The sequence below is a fragment of the Gobius niger genome (genome assembly GCF_951799975.1).
Source record: "Gobius niger genome assembly, chromosome: 11".
Taxonomy (NCBI): Eukaryota; Metazoa; Chordata; class Actinopteri; order Gobiiformes; family Gobiidae; genus Gobius; species Gobius niger.
In genome coordinates, this window is record NC_136862.1 from 12680636 (window position 1) to 12699514 (window position 18879).

General features: G+C 40.6%; 1 protein-coding gene and 1 long non-coding RNA gene across 2 annotated transcripts in view; one reads left to right on the top strand and one right to left on the bottom strand.

Moving 5' to 3' along the window:
• The window catches only part of LOC306970034, a 224332-nt gene that overhangs the window by 186994 nt on the left and 18459 nt on the right, over positions 1 to 18879 (bottom strand). The window lies entirely within an intron of this gene.
• Positions 1 to 18879, top strand: part of atp2a3 (ATPase sarcoplasmic/endoplasmic reticulum Ca2+ transporting 3) — a 44752-nt gene that overhangs the window by 21541 nt on the left and 4332 nt on the right. Inside the window, exons 6-15 of the mRNA XM_079565835.1 lie at positions 5276 to 5356; positions 5461 to 5546; positions 5853 to 6317; positions 13749 to 13837; positions 14402 to 14504; positions 15299 to 15430; positions 16467 to 16583; positions 16659 to 16877; positions 17046 to 17381; positions 17968 to 18188. Coding sequence (XP_079421961.1) covers positions 5276 to 5356; positions 5461 to 5546; positions 5853 to 6317; positions 13749 to 13837; positions 14402 to 14504; positions 15299 to 15430; positions 16467 to 16583; positions 16659 to 16877; positions 17046 to 17381; positions 17968 to 18188 — 1849 coding nt within the window. The remainder of the gene's footprint in view (positions 1 to 5275; positions 5357 to 5460; positions 5547 to 5852; positions 6318 to 13748; positions 13838 to 14401; positions 14505 to 15298; positions 15431 to 16466; positions 16584 to 16658; positions 16878 to 17045; positions 17382 to 17967; positions 18189 to 18879) is intronic.

The window sequence follows — 18879 nt, forward strand, 5'->3', positions numbered from 1 at the left end:
CCTGCGCCAACGGTCCCTCCGACCACCACCAACCACTCACACATAGGCATTGGGTGAAGTGTCTTGCCCGGGAGGTCTTGCCCCAAGGACACAACGAGAATTCGATCCCCCGACCTTCCGATCATGAGACGACCCGCCCTACAATTTGCGCCACTGTCACCCCACAGATTAACAATTGGTTTCTAAATTTTGGAAATTCGGCTTATGCTTTCTTTTTCATTTTATTCTGGTCTTTATAATATCAAATCATAATACTTGTATCACAATGTATTAAAGTGCATTATGGAGCTGAAAAAACAACAACATATATATATATAAAAAAATATGATGATTGGTGTTATTGACCTTCTTGTGACCGAGTGGCATGGCACCTTTACTTTCCATTACAGTGACAACGCTCAAGGATTAATTGTTTTGCAAAGAAAACCTAACCGCCATGCTGACCACTCATACGTCACTGAAAGGTCAAATACGCAATTATAATAATGAATAAGTTTTTTTTTTTTTCACATAAAAAGTTCCATAATGCACCTTTACACTACAAACACAATACAAACCTCAGCCCCTTTGTATTGTGATGTATCTTGTCAAAAGCATATCATCTCAGCCCTAAATCGTAACCCCATTATGTTGAAACCTATAAAAACTCCAGTGCAACTGAAAACAGGCCTTTCTATCAAAAAAGGTTTCATGGCTTACACTTGTGTTGCGTTGCTATGTTGACAAGCTTCTCAAAGCACCACACTGTAGTCATTGCTCATGCCGTCAGTACTCAGAGGGGGTACGCTACTGTTATACCCACAGCTGCCCTGGGTTGCACTGCCAGTCTCCACCATCAGCATCAGCATCTCACTACATTTACTTTGGCATGTTAGGTGAAGTGTCTTGGCCAGTAACACAATGGCAGCGTGCAACAACGGGAGCTGGGGTGGATTCGCATTACAATGTTTTATGCTAAAGGTGCAGACCAGTCACTCCTGGAAACGCTGCAGCCATCAGATCTCATCATGATTCACTCGCTGCCTAATGTTTCTAACACTGATTATTAACATTGTAAACGACTGCTGCTGCCATTATGTTAAGCTATAAAGATGACCACGAAACATAACTCCAACTTCACTTGTCGGTTTTCGTAATCATTTTGGTTTCAGGCAGTATTCTTTCTTTGCTCTAATTCAAGGCCGCTTTTTACGCCTCACCAAGGATACTCGATAAAACTTGTCTTCATAGCTTTTATGAATGGAATGATAAGTGGCTGTGAAAAACATACGGAAGGACTACTCTCTTTGTCCTTAAATGAAAAGATTTTTTTTTTTCTTCATTCTACAAAGTTATGTCATGGCGCTGTTATGCAAAAGTACACACTCAACTGTCAGCGCCTGTCGTCAGCTTGTTGCTAAGCAGCTTTTAAACAGTGATAAACAGCCATGTGTGTAGGCCGCGTTCATCTCCCATAGAAAATAAATGTGTGTCAGAGCTTGCAGAGCCACACGCCGCCGCAACTTGGATATGGCTGCAACGAAAACAAATTTGATTCTATAAATATTTTCTTTCCCTCTACTGATTTCCCATGCTGCAGACTTGCCTGCCGCTCGTTCCATGGGAAACCACTCCAAGGGGGGGCAGGGGCAAAATAAACCAAAGCAAGGCATTGGGGGCGGGGGAGGACAGTGTTGACCGCAAGTACCTTTTTGGGTGAGAAAAAGGGTATAAATATATTTACTTAAGTTTCCAGGCCTTCGTGTAGGTACAAGAAGTGGCCAGTGCCAGCTTTGGTTATGAAATACTTGTGATTCGCGCCTACGCTGGAACTTTCCTAGGCTTTTTTTTTAAATGAAGCGACTGCAATGGTCCTGTTTTCACTTGCAGAGTTTCAGTAGAAAGAGATGAGAAATACCTATCGAGTTGCCTCGCTAGGGTATTAAAGGGATATTTCAGGATTTTTGACATAGGGCCTCATTTCCTAGTTATCCAGTGTTGTTGATTTCTGGAGATATATATGTATTTTAACTCATGCAGTCCTTTTATTTGAAGAGTTTAGTGGTGCTAGGCTAATGCTAGGCTTGCGCATGTCTATGGTAATAAGTAGCCTGGATTAAAAACCTCTTCAGAATCACGGGGTCGTCCTCCAAACGTTGCCATATCTGATTTGTAGAAAGTTCCTTTGTGAATTCCACGTGTAGTAATGTCGGCCGCAGGTAAACAAACTAGTGTAGATCCGGTAACCGAGCAGATCACTCCGCCGCTACGTAGCCTGCAACCAGGAAGCTGATGCTGCTCAAATATAAGTACTTTTAAATGCAAAATGGTTATATTTGAAAACTTATTCAGTCAACACGGACATTTATATGGGTAGTGTGGTGTTATAAGTGATTTGCCTCAGGTGCACTGTGCTTGGGTCAGACTGTTGTTAATGCAGGCTACTAGTTACCATAGACATGCACTAGCCCAGCACTAGCCTAGCACCACTAAACTCTTCAAATAATAAGAGACTGCATGAATTTAAAAGAAAAATAAATCTCCGGAAATCAACAACACTCTGGATAACTAGGAAATGAGCCCCTATGTCAAAAATCCTCAAATATCCCTTAAAGCAGGAGTCGTGAGCTATTACTAATGTTTATAAAGTGATATTATTTTTCTCACTCGAATCGAACGCAGTAATAGCCTGGCACATTTTTATTTCCTTGTTTATCTAAATGGTAATGTTACAAACACAAATGCCTTCAGCTAACAGAATGTGTGCAGCAGTAGGAGGATGTTGCATGTTTTTGATGGTAGGTGTTTGAAATCGCCTTCTGTGGCCTTGGACCGTCCTTTAGCCCCAAGCTTTCTCCTACACAAACACTTCGGCTCCTCCACACCTGGTGCCCAGCCAGAGATGAGAGAAACAAGATACGTCTTCTTATATTATAGAAAGAAGATATGAAATTTATGGTGAATAGTGACTAATTTTTACACATATTTTGCTCCGGCGGAGGCAAGTACGCTCTATGCCGATTCTTCACTTGACTATTTAATTTAGTACTATCAATAGCACTTCTTTTACTTGGGCACAGATGTCGATTACTCAGCAACACACTGTCCTTTCTCTGTTTGACTTTTCCCAATTTTATCAGGACAAAATCTTTCACATTTTTCCAGACCACTGAGCCAAAGCCAAAAGAAGTCGTTGGAAAGAGCACTCAGAAAGTTATCAGTGTGAGAAGCCCTTGTGAAAAGTTTTTACAGAGCAGGAAAAGGTCCTGTTTATAAATGTTGAGGGAGGAAATGGAGAAACTCGGCGAGCTGTCTACTGTTACATGTGTTGAGAAAAAAAATTGTGTAAATGCTTGTTTTTGCTGTAATTAGCGGCGAAGGTGTTGACAGCTTTGGACTATGAGTTGGCATTAATGAGATGATTATTATGCTTGAGTTTTCTTACGCCAATCATCCAAGAAAGTAACTTGCGGAGTATATTCCAACTGAAGTGGACAGATTTTGTGAATGTGAGTTCCAAAAATTACTTTGAAGAATCTTTTACGAAATTAGTTTGAACTGTTTATATGAAACACAGACAAAAACAGGTAGAGCGTGAGCAGGATATTCTTTTCTTTTCTTTTTAAAACTATTTTAGGCTAGCATGGGTGTATGGGATGAGCTGGCAGCTTGTACAAAATGAAGAGAAGAAGATTTTTTTTTTTTTTTAATCTCTATAATCCAAATCCCGTATTTTGGCTAGGGGTGCGATTTATACTCAGGTGCGACATGTATATCAAAATATATAATTTCACATGTTTGTTTTTTTCAGCCTATAGATGGCGCTCTAGGCTTGTGTCCCAGTATCTGCTCAGACTGAACACAAATGCCCCCAAAAAGAAGATCATGTTCTGCAGATTACAAGCTGCAAGTAGTGAAATATGCAGCTGAAAATGGTAATCGAGCAGCAGAAAGAAAGTTTGGAGTGAGCGAGAAACTTGTGAGGGGCTGTCGAAAAGCCAAGGCTGCTCTTATTGCAATGAAGAAAACAAAAAAAGAGAATCGCGGGCTAAAAGCTCGATGAGTGATCAGTGAGAGCCAAATGAATTCTCGAACAACGTGTTGCCGGGAGAGGCTTGTCAACTGTGCACCAGGGAGGCCGGATGCGACTTATAATTTTTTCTTCTTCATTATGCATTTTTTGGCTGGTGTGGTATAGTCCAGTAAATTTAGTTTAGTTTAGTTTAGTTTAGTTTAGTTTATTGAAAGGACAGTGTGCAGTTACATTAAAAGATGGCTGCACCTGATTTAGCACTATGCTGATTTCCATCTGTTGTCCTACACAATAAAAATTACATTACAAAATTAAAATTGCATAACAAAAGGCAATTTACAACTACCATATACAAATACAAAGCGCATGTTACAAAGTGCAATATTGGCTTTACAAGTCATAAAGTGCAGAATAATAAAGTGCAACAGTTTGTTCAATGTCAATACAAAACATAAACTTAAGATAACATTATTACAGTAATCTGGTTGTCATTTCAAAATTAAAACTTGATGAATGGAAGAAGAAGAAAAAAATTATCAATGAGATTGTTCGTAGAATTTTGCACCGATTGTTTGTGAACATTGTTTTTGCCTATCATAGATCTAGTATTATTTATTGAATACATTAAATTGCCCTCAGACCTGATGACATCGCTGTAAATCTCACATCTAATTTTACCTTTCTCTATCCGGTAGGACTTTTAATAGAGTAAAATGGTTGTTTTAATTAGATTTTAATCAGCTTTCACAAATTGTTCTCCAAAAATGGATTATATTTCTATCTATCTGTCTGTAGAGGAGACTGGTTATAACCTCTGCGTGTTTTCTTTTGGGACATTAGCTACTTAGAATTAATTAGTTGACTGTGTGGCTTATGAGCCTGTATGAAAGAAGCCGTTGAATCCATTTGTTTGACAAGTGCGGGGAAAATGATCTCAGTCCTCACAAAGACTGAAGCAAAAACAAAAGCCAGGCTTAAAAAAAATCAATCAATTTTAAAGGAGCAACGTGGACGTGACTCCATCAAGGTTGTATTGAGCCGGTTGTTTACCTGCAGCATGAGCCAGGGCTGAACTCACCACTGTTTCTTTGCTCAAGGATTTATTGTGTGAGCAGTGAGAACGGAGCTCTGACACAACCAAGTCCTGCTGATTCACATTTAGCTTTAGGTTTTCACTTGTCCTTTTGCATCATGTCCCTTTGTGTGCACATATTCTGTATTTATATAACTTACTTACTTTAATATAACTGTTTTTGTCCTTAGTGGGAGACAAGGTGCCTGCAGACATCAGGCTGACATCTATAAAGTCCACCACGCTCAGAGTAGACCAGTCCATTCTCACAGGTATAAACTTGTCTTTTTTATTACAAGCACTTGATCCTATTGCCGCATAATGTGAGCTAAATCTCTGCGAGCTCACCTTGTTCAAGTGTGGTTTTGCTCTTTAGGAGAGTCTGTGTCTGTCATCAAGCACACGGACCCAGTTCCCGACCCCAGAGCTGTCAACCAGGACAAGAAGAACATGCTGTTTTCTGTAAGCATCCTCCACTGTGGCCTACTTCCCTTTTTTACAACTTGTCAAACAAACTTAAATTGATGCAAGTTCAGCTCAAGTACCACTCAGTAACTCCGAGGTTTGGTTGTATAAGTGGCCAGACCAATATGTATTACATGCAGCCTAAAAATAAACTATTCCTGGCCATAGAAACCACATTAGTCTGTTGCTTTTCAGATCGTACTTGTTCAGGCAAAGCGTTTTCTGTAATCAATTTATTTTGTGTTGGAAAATGCAAATAACAAATGACTTTTTTCTTATATCCACTTGGGTTTCTCCTTTCAGGGCACCAACATCGCCGCCGGCCGTGCCATAGGCATCGTCGTTGCCACCGGTGTCTCCACGGAGATCGGCAAAATCCGTAATCAGATGGCAGCCACGGAGCAGGAGAAGACGCCCTTGCAGCGTAAAATGGACGAGTTCGGGCAGCAGCTCTCAAAGGTCATCTCCCTCATCTGCGTGGCCGTGTGGGTCATCAACATCGGGCATTTCGGTGACCCAGTCCATGGGGGTTCTTGGGTCAAAGGGGCCATCTATTACTTTAAGATAGCCGTGGCCCTGGCTGTGGCCGCCATCCCAGAGGGCCTCCCCGCTGTCATCACCACCTGCCTGGCACTCGGGACACGACGCATGGCCAAGAAGAACGCCATTGTCCGCAGTCTGCCCTCTGTGGAGACACTGGGCTGCACCTCCGTTATCTGCTCCGACAAGACGGGCACGCTCACCACCAACCAGATGTCTGTGTGCAGAGTAAGTGGCATTTTCTAATACAGGCAGCCTTACTGGCAAGGATTGGCAAAAAAAAAAAAAAAGGTACTTAATAGGGCTGAAAGATATATCGTTATTGTATCGATATCGAGATATGAACAGTCAAAATATTAAAATCGAAAAAAAAAAAAAAAGATATAAACGATACAGATTTTCATCAATAAAACCGCTCTCTTTTGTATTATGGTGTTTTTATTTTTCTGAAGAATGCTTGGTTTTCACCAAACCCATAGTTATATCGTATCGTATCAATATCGAGATATCTGGCATGAATATCGAGATATGACATTTTGTCCATATAGATACAGACGGCATCTTGTCATAGAAGGGGGCATGGCTTCGCCGAGGGGGAAAATAGAATCCTTAAACACAATTGTTCACTCTTTTTAGCCATTTTCTGGCAAAATATAAACGTATCTATCACATGCAAATAAAGTCAAGTCTACATCAGGTCTATATGGATGTTTATTGACAGCAGATTGTTCAGTAGATGAAATAAGGGCAGTCATAGCTCGCGCTAGCTAGCGTTAGCATTAGCACGATGCTAACATGAAGCACCATGTTAGCATTCTCCGTTATTTATGTATTTATGGGCTGTTTAACCACTTTGCTCCTCTCCATGTCCTTGTATCTTTGTTTAGTAGAAAACTATATTCATAATTCAGCGTTTGAAGAAAAATGTAAACTTTCTCTAATTATTCAAAAACTGCTTAACAAATTGTTTTCCCCCTTCATTGTTTTAAAAAATGACCATATATGGGCGACTCCAGAGATGCTGTCTGTATCTATCGTTCATCCCTAGTACTTAAGCTATACTGTGTAGTTTAAGCGTTTTGGCTCTCATCAGAGAAGCTTCATTAGCAGCACCAATGATCTTAGTTTTGGCAGCAGACAAAATATAAACCTCAGGTGGGGGCTTAACTGCCAGTACCACCATCTTTGTTCTAAAAAGTAAATACTTTCTCTCAACTTCAAAAAGAAACCTTAAAAAAAAAACATCAAACACTGATCATTTGGTTTAGAGTACAATACTGTATTATTATTACTTTTTTCTCATTGAGCAAGCCATGTCAGAAGTTAGAAGTGCCTTCCTTATCCAGACACAGACCCAAATTAAAAAAGAATAATGAATAATGTTTTTTACAATTAACTCATCTCTTGACTTGATTTTTAACTATTAGTTGTAGCAATGCAAAGAAAATATATGTTTTTTTACTTGCAAAGCACTTTTGTCAGCAACACTTGGATGGAAGGTTGTTCTTTACTAAAATAACCTCCTGTCTCTGCCTTTTTTGGTCTCACTCTTGAATATGCCTGATAAAAACATAAACACTGCTGCAGCAAAAATGTTTTGACAGAAAAGGCGAGAGCTAAGCATTTAATTTCCACTTCCTGGCTGTGACTGACTGACACATCTAAAAATACTTTGGGGGATTTCTCTCAGAATGTTATATGGAGGTGAATTCTCCAAAGGGCCTGTATTCATTATTAATGCCAATCTTCATCCATCTTTTAGGGCTTTTGCAGAGTGCTACTTTTTAGTGCAGTCTTGTAGTCAGAGAGGAGTGGAAAATTCTGCGTGAGAGTGTTTACCTCCTTTATCTGGCAGATAGGAGATAGCTGCTGCAGGAGTAGTACAAGCTGGCATGACCGTGCACCCCCTAACATGATGCCACTAGAGATTTCTAAATTACTCTGATCAGTATCACATTATGGCACATGTGGGAACCATTTTTATGTTATTGGGTAAAGACACGCGGCCATTACTAAATTTAGTTCCCAGAAAGTTGTGCTTTGTTCCTTATCACACGGTTTCACTCCTTCCCGCCGTGTGGCTCGATGTGTGTGGGTGTTTTTGCAGCGTAAAGTAAATGCCAGTTGCCCTGTTTGTCTTTGGTTTTGCACTCGCCTAATTCAGGTGGAGGCTCTTGTTTCAAAATCCCTTTTATTCCAAAGCACAGAAGCAAGATGTTTACGACTGGATTGTGAATTATATGAACCTATATTGTAACGTGGCTCTCTCTTATACGGTTGTATTGTGGAATCATAAACTATAGTGCTTAACATGACCTTTACAATGCTTTGAAGTGTGTTTATATTATTTCTAAATGGCTTACAAAACCGAGATGCTCAGTTACGTACAACAACTATATACTTGCACAATAATACTGTTAACATGCAGTAACTTTACATCAGTTTGATATTTTATCTCCTTATCAATACATTTTCCGCTTTGGCTACTCTACAACCACTGCCTTACTTAAATTCACAAAAATATGTGTTTTCTTCCTTTGATCAAAAGCAATATGCAGCAAGTGCCATATTCCGCGACCTCTCAAAAGCGTTTGATTTAGTTTGATTTAGTAGACCACCATTTACAATCAGATAAACTCAAATCGATAGGACCCACCAGGAATGCTCTTATATGGTTTAACACTCATCTTCACAATAAACAGTTTGTAGTTTTTAAAGATATTCAGTCGAGTCATGGTAATATGGAAAAAGGAGTGCCACAGGGCTCCACTCTTGTCCCCCTTTTATTTTCTATTTTTCATCAGTGATCAAATGTGCACCAATTGTCAAACTTATTTGTACGCCAATGACACTGTTGTCTATTTGTTGATATTCTATTTGTCTATTTGTTTGTCTCAAGCTTACCTCAGTTACAAGGCCTATTACAGATGGACTATAACTCATTTTCTTTATTCAGCGAATTTAAACATCACTTTTGATAATGGCTCTTCAATGACTAGAGAATCCACGGTTAAATATGCATTGCACAACATGTTTTTTTAGAGCGCTGAACTACTAACATGGTTTAGACCAAATGAGACGCGAGGTGTCTGGCGAGACCCAGAACTAAATTTAAAACCACATATTGATTATATAGCAATTAAACGTACATACGCTTGTCTAGTGCCTCTTTACTGTTCATCTAATTGTTTCACACTGCAAATAAGACAGAAAAAATTATCACACAGTTAATTTTGCCGATTATTGACTATGCAGACACCTGTTTAATACTCTGCAGATTATTCTTAAATGTCCCTTTCGAACGCAACACTGTATATATTATATGATCAACACAACTGGTTACAGCCCGACAAAAGACGACACTGGTTGCAATTCATTTTCAAATGTGTTTATGTCTATGTATATTTGAAACGTTTTCTAGCTCCAGCTTGCTCTCTTAGACACTCTTTCCTTTAGTATGCCTTCTGTGTGGAAAGAGGCTGGTCGAAGGTCTTTCTCAAGGCCCCTAACGACTTGAACCATCTGCCAATAGCAATAGGGCCGATAACCACTTAGGGACTCTTTAGAACTCCTCTTCATACACACCTTATGTCTGCTTATGTCTGTAGTGCACTGTTTTCCTTTTAGACTGTCAAGGCTCTTTTGAAAACTATTTGAAAAGTTTGTAATTCTATACTATGTGTATGTAGTTCTATTTTTGGATGATTGGGAAGGGGAGAGGGTTGTGCACGCAAGATTGTCCTGTAGTGTTTGTCTTTGTCGTTTTGTTTCTCTGTATTATGTTTATTACGTCTTTGTGTTGTGGTTGTGTTTGTGGGATTATGTGTTGCATCTCAAGGGGTTTTCCATTAATAAATTGAAATAGAAAGTTGAAGCAAGATCTGAATTTGTAGCTAGAACAGACAGGTGCAGCATTTTTCACATGTCATTTGTAGATAGTTTAACGGTAGAAACAGCTTGACACGTGAAGTTGGATCACACTCATTTGTAAATCTGCACATTTCGGCTGTGCGGCGTTGCCTTTTTTTTTTTTTTTTTTACTCGTGCACTACTACAGCTTTAGCAGCAATTAGCTAAATGAATTCGGTTGCTCATTTAGTTTACTGTCATTGGTAAACCGCAACACCAACACAGACTGCAATTTAGCTTTTGTTTCCTCTCTGCAGATGCATTTGTCAGACTCTTTCAAAATGGAGGTGTTTCTATGAGACTTCCTGCTCCGAGAACCCCCCCCCCCTCCCTCCCTCCCTCCTTCCCTCCTTCCCTCCCTGTCTGTGATGACGTGGGATATGTCTGGGAGTGCGTAGTGCCAGGGAGTTCCCTCGTGTAGGAGGGACATGATGCAGGCTGATCTCACAGTGTTTAGCAGAGGGACGGGGGTAAATATTGACCCTGCCCTCCTCATGTGCCCTGCCTCCCGCGTTCAGCTCTAAGAGGAGATAAGCAGCTGGCTCTTGCACACTCCGAGATAAGCCTCACTTCCTTTTTGAGATGTTTTTTAATATCTTTTTCCTGCAAATCATCATTCAATATACTTCTCATAATTAGACCAGTCATAGCTGCATATTGATAGTTATCTTTGACAGGCAGCTAGTTTTCCTTTTATGGCTTTTTACAACACCCTACTTTTTCTGGTTAAAGTTCCTTGTTCACCTTGGTACTTTTTCTTTTTACTGTGAAGCATTTGTGGTCTTAGTTATGGTGTTAGCAGGACAATTAGCATGGCAATTTGAATGATTACAATAAGCCTGAAAATGCCATAAAAAGAAAAGTCAAACCACATAAAAACGAACATCTCGTTGGACCACCTTTAGATTTGATTCAGCTTTTTGCTGTAGCATTATTTCGATAGACTTCTGCAATGTCACAAGAGTTCTTCTGGTCTAGTGTTGCCTTAAGAAATTGCATTGACTGCGCAAAAAGATCCTCAATGGGGTCAGGCCGATCCATGTGTGAAAAATGTATTTCACGCTCCCTGAACCACCCTTTCATAACTTGAGCCCGATGAAACCTGAAATCTTGGAAAATGCTCGTGTCATCAGGGAAGTAAAAATCCACTGATGGAAAATCCTGCTCATTATGTATTTTCAGCTGACCTCATTCTTAAACCACATAATGTTGCCAAACCTAGACCGAGCCAACTACAACGACCAATATCCTCTGTAAACAACCAAATCCTGTTTCCATGGCGTCTCATTTGGTCTAAACCATGTTAGTAGTTCAGAGCTCTAAAAAAACATGTTGTGCAATGCAGGGGTAAAATGTGCACTGTGAATTGAAAGCTGAAAATTGCAAACCTATTCATCACAAATAATCTCATAATCGTCCGAAAAGTAGTTGCAGTGGTAGCAAAATTGGTTTAAGGAAGTACATGGCATGCATTCATACAGTACTTTTTCCTGAATTCAGAGCACGTCTTTCTGCGTCATCTCTGAAAGGGTATCCCCGTTTCTGCTGGATCCCGGGACTCCCCTCTGTTTTTTTACGCAATGCTTCCCTTTGCTTTTTCAACACGCTCACTCGCTAAAAGGGTTACCCATGACAGCAGTCGGATGATGGAGGAAGCGAGTAAAAAAAAAGACTTCAGACTTGTGCCCGGGCCGTCGAGCCACACGGATCACACCGAGTCTTGTTTCCGTGGAGACCAAAGCGGCTCGGATCAGTCAAAGAAAAACCTCCACCAGACCAGCCTCTGTTCCTTCACACGCTACTCGAGAAGTGTGTGCTCTTTTTAGTGTCTGACCGGGGCAAAGAAGACATTTGCTCAATTGGATCCTGAATGGATCTCCTGTGATGTTTATTTCGTAAACTGAAGCGTTTTGTCATTGTTTTTAAAGGCCCTGTAGCTGATTTTTGGTTTGCAAACAATTAAAGAGGGCACAAATAAATTACATCATTAGTTGCGTTCAAACTATTTCCTAACTTCCAAATCCTTCCCAGGGACGAGTTTATACGTTTTCAGGGTCACTTGATACAAATGTCTTTTGTTTAGATGCACAGTATTTTTTACAATATATTGAAACATTACATTTAAAGGCACACTGCGTAACATTGTGGACTATTCTGTTGCGTTGTATGTATGTACAAAACATGCTCAAAATGAAAGAATGGATTTGGATGAGGACCTAACCTTTTTAAATCTCAAATTCTGCTGCTTTAAGCCAACATCTCCATGGAGACGAGCTGGAGATGTCCCCACTCCTGGTAAAGTTACGGTCTTAGGAGAGCTGAGCCGCTCACAGTAAAGCACATGCATGTTTGTACATTTATGAGGTATTTTTGTATATGTCATAAAATAAATGTTTTATTTCAATTTTATTTATTGGGTTATATTCTACGTGGTGTGGCTTTAAATGCAGTATCAATCTGTCTGGTGCTCTGTAAGTGAGGGTGAACGTCTATGCAGTGCCATGTGATTAAGAAGTGCTTGAATAAAACAGCTATACATACTGGCTTAAACCTAAAAGTTCCAAGACTGATACTAAAATATAATATACTGTGTTTTCAAAATGAACACAGCTGTTATGTAGCAAAATGTTAAAATCCTTCGTGGGTATTTTTGTTTACAAGAAATGGTGACATTACACTAATACTAATGGCCATCACTCCCTTGGTGAGCTCTCGTGATCTAAACATGTACCGGTAATAGCTATTTTACTGGGTCATTTTAGATCTTTCTAAACTCAACTAAATAAGTACTTGGTAAAAGAAAACAGTCTTTTAAAGGCTTTGTCTCCAGGGAAGTAACTATTATCCCAAGAATTATATTTTAATGCAATTTCACTTAGAGTTTTTCTCAATGATAAAATTGAATTAACTGCACCAAGCCAGCAGCTGCTTGAATTCATTTCCCGAAAACATGACTCTCTTGGGGGAGCTTCAAACACAATTCATGGTTTTGCACTTATTTCCCAAAACACTGTCTTTGTCGGAGCTCGGGGGAAACATTTTTAATTCATATGTTTGACAAATAATGCAGAAAGTGAACACACGTTTGTTTGCCATTGAAGATTCCCTGGTGTTTAGTATGTCGTGTGGTTTTTTTTAACAGCAGAGACTTTTTGACTTGACAGTGCTTTGATTGAGTCCTTATTAAGAATTTATTGTGTGGTGTTAAAATGATCTGTGTGTCAGAAACGGTGTCCTATCAGTCAAGACAAAACATTAAAGTTAATTTACTTTTATTAATGTGCTTTTGCGCTAAACATTCCTAATTTTCTGTGCTTGCATAAAATATTCTTCATTTGAATTTGGGATTTCAGTCACGATTAGACTTTTTCTCGAGGCAATTTGACACCGAAGACTTGCCAACAAAGCAGATTGTGGACAGCTCGGGGATTCTGACTTGGGCATTGTTTTGCAGCAGGTTACTGAAGTGTGCATGGCAGCGTGAGTGACTGATGAAGCTTTAGATGTGAACAGAACAAACTCCCATGATGCCTGCGTGTCTGGAAACTCAAACAGTGGAGGGAGTGGGGTTGGCGATCCAGAGAATACCCCACAAACTGTCTGTCAGAGGCGAGGGGAAATGCCTTTATTTGTGGAGGTGTATGTTAGGGAGGGCAATTTAAAAAAAAAAGAAAAAGAAAGTAATATCACAGTTTCACCTTGAGTCTAGATTACAAATTTGATCATGATTTTGCTTTACTTTCTCTCCAGATGTTCGTCACCGACAAAGCGGAAGACTCTGGCTGTACCCTCCATGAGTTCAACATAACAGGATCTACATACGCACCTGAAGGGCAAATGTAGGTTGCATTGCTCTTCGAAAGTCTGGTCAATGAATGTTCTTTTGCAGAAGTGCATTTCAAATTTAAGCAGCAGGGATTCCAGTTCAGTCATCCTTTTATTACAGACAAATAAATGTCAGAGCCTGGAGCTGAAATATTTAACTTCTGGGCATCTCTTCTTCTCTTTCTGACGGAAAGCACTATTTCATCCCAGTAAAATGCATTTGACAAGACCAATAGTACAGTCTTCTGCAGTATCTTTAGCTTGTCTTATATTTATCTCATTGTTGTGATGAGTTTGAGTAAACCTGTCGATTTCATAACAGCGGAGTGTGGGTTATTGTGTGGGAGCTTCACTAGCAACGGTTGCGCTCTCTACTGGGAAAAGATCCACGGTTGTCATGCAATCTGCAGGCGCTTGTCAGGGACAGTACACGCTGTTTACTACTGTGTCACTGTTGTCTCTCCACTTTGGTATTGCTAAGCCACTGCTCATAAATATAGAAGAAGTTCTGGTGAGTGACGTGTCGTGAAGAGTCAAGTGTTTTCCCTGCTGCCACTAATTTGTGTGTTTTCTTGAAGACTGAAGGGAGACAGGCCGGTCCAGTGTGGAGACTATGATGGACTCCTGGAGCTGGCGACAGTGTGTTCCATGTGCAACGACTCATCACTCGATTTCAATGAGGTCACAGCCTACATATACTCCCTCCTTTTCTGTCCACCTTTACCATTTCTGTATATTGTGTAAGATTATCTATGCGCTCACACTTCTGCAGCAGCAACAATTGCTTCCATACTTTACATGCTGTGTAAAGCCATTTCTCCTGCATGAGTTAATTTTACTCTTTTTCTCTGCTTCAAATTGGTTTTCTCACCTCTTTGTCATCACCATGGTATCATAGTAACCATGCTAAGGAGAAAGGCTAGCGAGAAGATATTTCTCAGCTCATGTCCTCCCCAGACTGATACTGACCATGCATGCACACTTTTGAAGAGGCACATTTAGAGAGAGAAACATACCAAAGTCACATTCGTCAAAGTAGTTTTGGTCTTGAGATTTGCAGTTTAATATTTGCTGTGCTGTGCAAATATTAAACAAAATTAAAGCTTATAAGAAACTACCTGAAGGGGAACATTCAAACTCAACTTTTTAGCTCATTTTATAATTGTCCTATTCGTGACTTTGGCAAAATAAAGCCATAATAAAAAAGCATTTATGGATTTAAGCTTAAACAACATTTTTCACACCTCACTAAAGCTTTCCCACAATACTGTAGGTGCTGCATTCTATAACAGCTTGCATGTCCTGTGAATAGCATGCTTTTAAGGTCATTTCTTTTTATTACAGTCAATTGTGAACGTGTTGAAACGAATAATTGCGTTTTATTCTGTTGACACCATTAGTCCTGGATATAATGTAAACAACAACAAAGTTTCACAGTGGTGGTTGAACGGTGTGTAATTGTGGTTGTGTTGCAGGCCAAAGGGGTTTACGAGAAGGTTGGTGAAGCCACGGAGACTGCGCTCACAACTCTAGTGGAAAAGATGAACGTGTTCAAAACCGACCTATCAGGACTCACCAAGGTGGAACGTGCCGGCATCTGCAACTCGGTGAGCTGCACAAACACTCGGGCATGATAGGGATCTCTCTCTCTGCAATCTTAAAAGTAGTCCATCTTCTTTATAGTCATTTTACGCGGAAGGCTAATTGGATTCTCCTCCTATGATGCTATTTCTGTATGCTGTGCTCTTCCCTTCGAACACATTGACCTAACCTTGTTATACCTTTTTTCGTTGAATATATTTGAAATGCAAATGTTGTTTTGGCTGCGCTCCACGGTGCCGCACTATACGCCAACATGTCAAAAGTTCACATTGTCTCACTCAAGGACTGTTTGACATTTAAAGGTTGTTGATAGAAGCTGATGTTTGACTACGGGGAGTTAACCTGGGATTATTTGTATAGGAGACAAAACAGCTGCAAAACAGTAGAATGTCCTACCTCGTGTTTGAGCTTGTTGTGGCTCATCTTGACACTGTTTTGGCTGTACAAATGTCAAAATGCACCATGTTCTAGAAGTATGCTACATAGCTGATGTATGAGTCTTATTAGAAACTACAAAACTAGATACCGAGCATTTTCTTGCATTATCCTTGGAATAAGCAAGATTTTCTCAAACTTAAAGAACTCATGTTGTGTCTCAGCAACAGATAGCAGATCATCATTCAAAGACGTCCCCTGACAGGACACATTAACATCACAGGGAGATGATATAAGCTGTGTCTTGACTGAAAAAAGAAAACGTTTTGACACAGGCTTTGCACTAGAAGGACCCCAAGTGGTGGAATACTTGTACTGCATAAAGATGTAACTCATTTAACCTTTTACTGGTTCCATTCTCCCGGCTCTGTTGGCACTTTTGTATTATATGCCATCACTGGGGACTGTTGTTGTGGGAATATAAAGCTCGCCCAGACGAAGTGGATGAGTGCTTTGTCTCAAATGGCATCCTTCAGCTGTCAGGAACGTAGCCCAAACTCTCAGTCACCCACCAGTTGCCATGTTGACAGCTGCCCACAAACACAGCTATTTAGAGTCTTGTCTCTCTCCTCTATTCTTCACTTCTCCTTCTCTGTCATCCTTCAGGTTATCAGACAGTTGATGAATAAGGAGTTCACCTTGGAGTTCTCCCGAGACAGGAAGTCCATGTCTGTGTTCTGCACCCCTGTCAAACCGGGCTCCCAGAGCAAGATGTTCATCAAAGTATGTCTGAATATCACATTTTAATATAAATGGAAAATTTACAATGTGCTTGATGATTTCCCCTTGTAACCTCAGGGTGCACCTGAGAGCGTGATCGAGCGCTGTCAGTACGTCAGAGTGGGGTCATCCAGGGTCACACTAACCCCTGCTCTAAGAGACCAGCTTCTGTCTAAGATCAGGGAGTGGGGCACAGGACGGGACACACTGCGCTGCCTCGCTCTCGCCACTCATGACTCTCCTCCACGGAAAGAGGACATGAACCTGGAGGACTCCACCAAGTTTGCACAGTATGAGGTACAATATCTGAGAGCTGCAAATTCTGCCGATCAGCGTATAGTAATAATAGAAATACCAATAAGCATTCTTACATACATATTATAGATACAGTATGTTCTTGTTGATTGGAGGTTAATAAAACACTGTGTAGCTGAAGATTCTGACCTCTTCACTTTCTTGCCTCAGATGGGTCTCACCTTTGTGGGCTGCGTGGGCATGCTGGACCCTCCCAGGAAGGAGGTGATAGGCTCAATAAAGCTGTGTAATGAGGCAGGTATCCGTGTGATCATGATCACTGGAGACAACAAGGGCACAGCTGTGGCGATCTGCAGACGCATTGGCATCTTTTCCGAGGAGGAGGATGTGACAGGGAAGGCTTACACTGGCCGTGAGTTTGATGACCTGTCGACCGAGGCCCAGAGGGAGGCTGTCAAACGGGCCAGATGTTTCGCACGGGTGGAGCCAGCTCACAAGTCCAAGATTGTGGCATACCTGCAGTCTTTTGATGAGATTACAGCTATGGTAAGAAGGAACAGCTTGATTTGGGCAAAACAGCCATACAGACCTCTCTGTTGTGACATTTCTATCTGCCCCCCCCCTCCATGTTTATGTATCTGCTCTGTACACAACAGCAAACATCTTCCTCTACGCAGTTTTAGACTCCAGCGGCGTTCCTCTGTACATTTGGCAGAGCAGTTTGCATGAGAGGAGGCAGCTGAGGCGTGACACGCTTCACGCCCCTGCTCCTATCACAAGCTGTCATCTCCAAGTCGCCGTGCAGTTTCCCCGTCTGACATATGTCTCAGCAGGCAGCGTGATCTTAAGGGGAGACGGGACGACAGTATCACCATTTGCCTGTCAGACTTACCTCGCCAATCAATGTAGTGCAAAGCTGTTAAACCCTTCCACTATTGATATTGATACAGATCTCAGTTCACTTAATCCTGTCTATCTCAGGATAAACAACTCTGAATAAACACTTACAAACTGACAAAACAGTAAACTATTTACACAGGTCAAACTGTAAAAGCCTTCACATGCTCCTAATGGTACCCAAAGCATAATTCAATAAAAAGTTGCTAACTCATTGCGATGATATTTTTATCAGACTGGTGATGGAGTCAATGATGCCCCTGCCCTGAAGAAAGCGGAGATCGGGATTGCGATGGGCTCTGGGACGGCGGTGGCAAAGTCTGCGTCTGAAATGGTCCTGTCTGATGATAACTTCTCCACCATTGTTGCTGCTGTGGAGGAGGGGCGAGCCATCTACAATAACATGAAACAGTTCATCAGATACCTTATCTCCTCGAACGTAGGAGAAGTCGTATGGTAAGAGTAAAACACACACTTTGGAATTTGGTGACATAATTTCAGACGGAGGGTGCAGTGGCTGTTATCCACATTACAGTGGGAGGAAATGTATTTGAATACTTTGGAATTTCTCACATTTCTGCCTAAATTGGTCATAAAATGTGGTCTAATCTTCATCAAAATCATAAGACTAATACAAACACCACCCAAACAATTACATGTTAGCATATTTTTATTGGCCATAACATGTAAACATTCACAGGACAGGGTTGAAAAAGTAAGTGAACCCAGGAATCTTGCTGAACTGCAGCAGTTTTGTAAAGAGGAATGGTCCAAGATTCATCCTGATTGTTGTGCACACCTAACCAGTCATTGCTACAAAATAAGGGTCAGCCAGCTATTTTATACTGGGGTTCACTTACTTATTCCACACTGTTGTGGATGTTTTTACTTTTGTGGGTGTGCAGTACCTGATTTAATATTTCAAGTGATGTGTATTCTAGTAATAGGCCTACAAATCGAATATGCAAATAAGAAAATGCCGTATGAGTAAAACAACGCAGAAATGGCTCTGCTGCACTTTAATAAATTACCCCAAAGTGTGTTCACGGCACAATCAATTTGCGCACACACTGCTAAAAGTAAAAGCTTGTATTTGTTATTCAAAAGTCATTTTGAAATCCTGTCTAGTCCAGTCTTTTCCTTACAT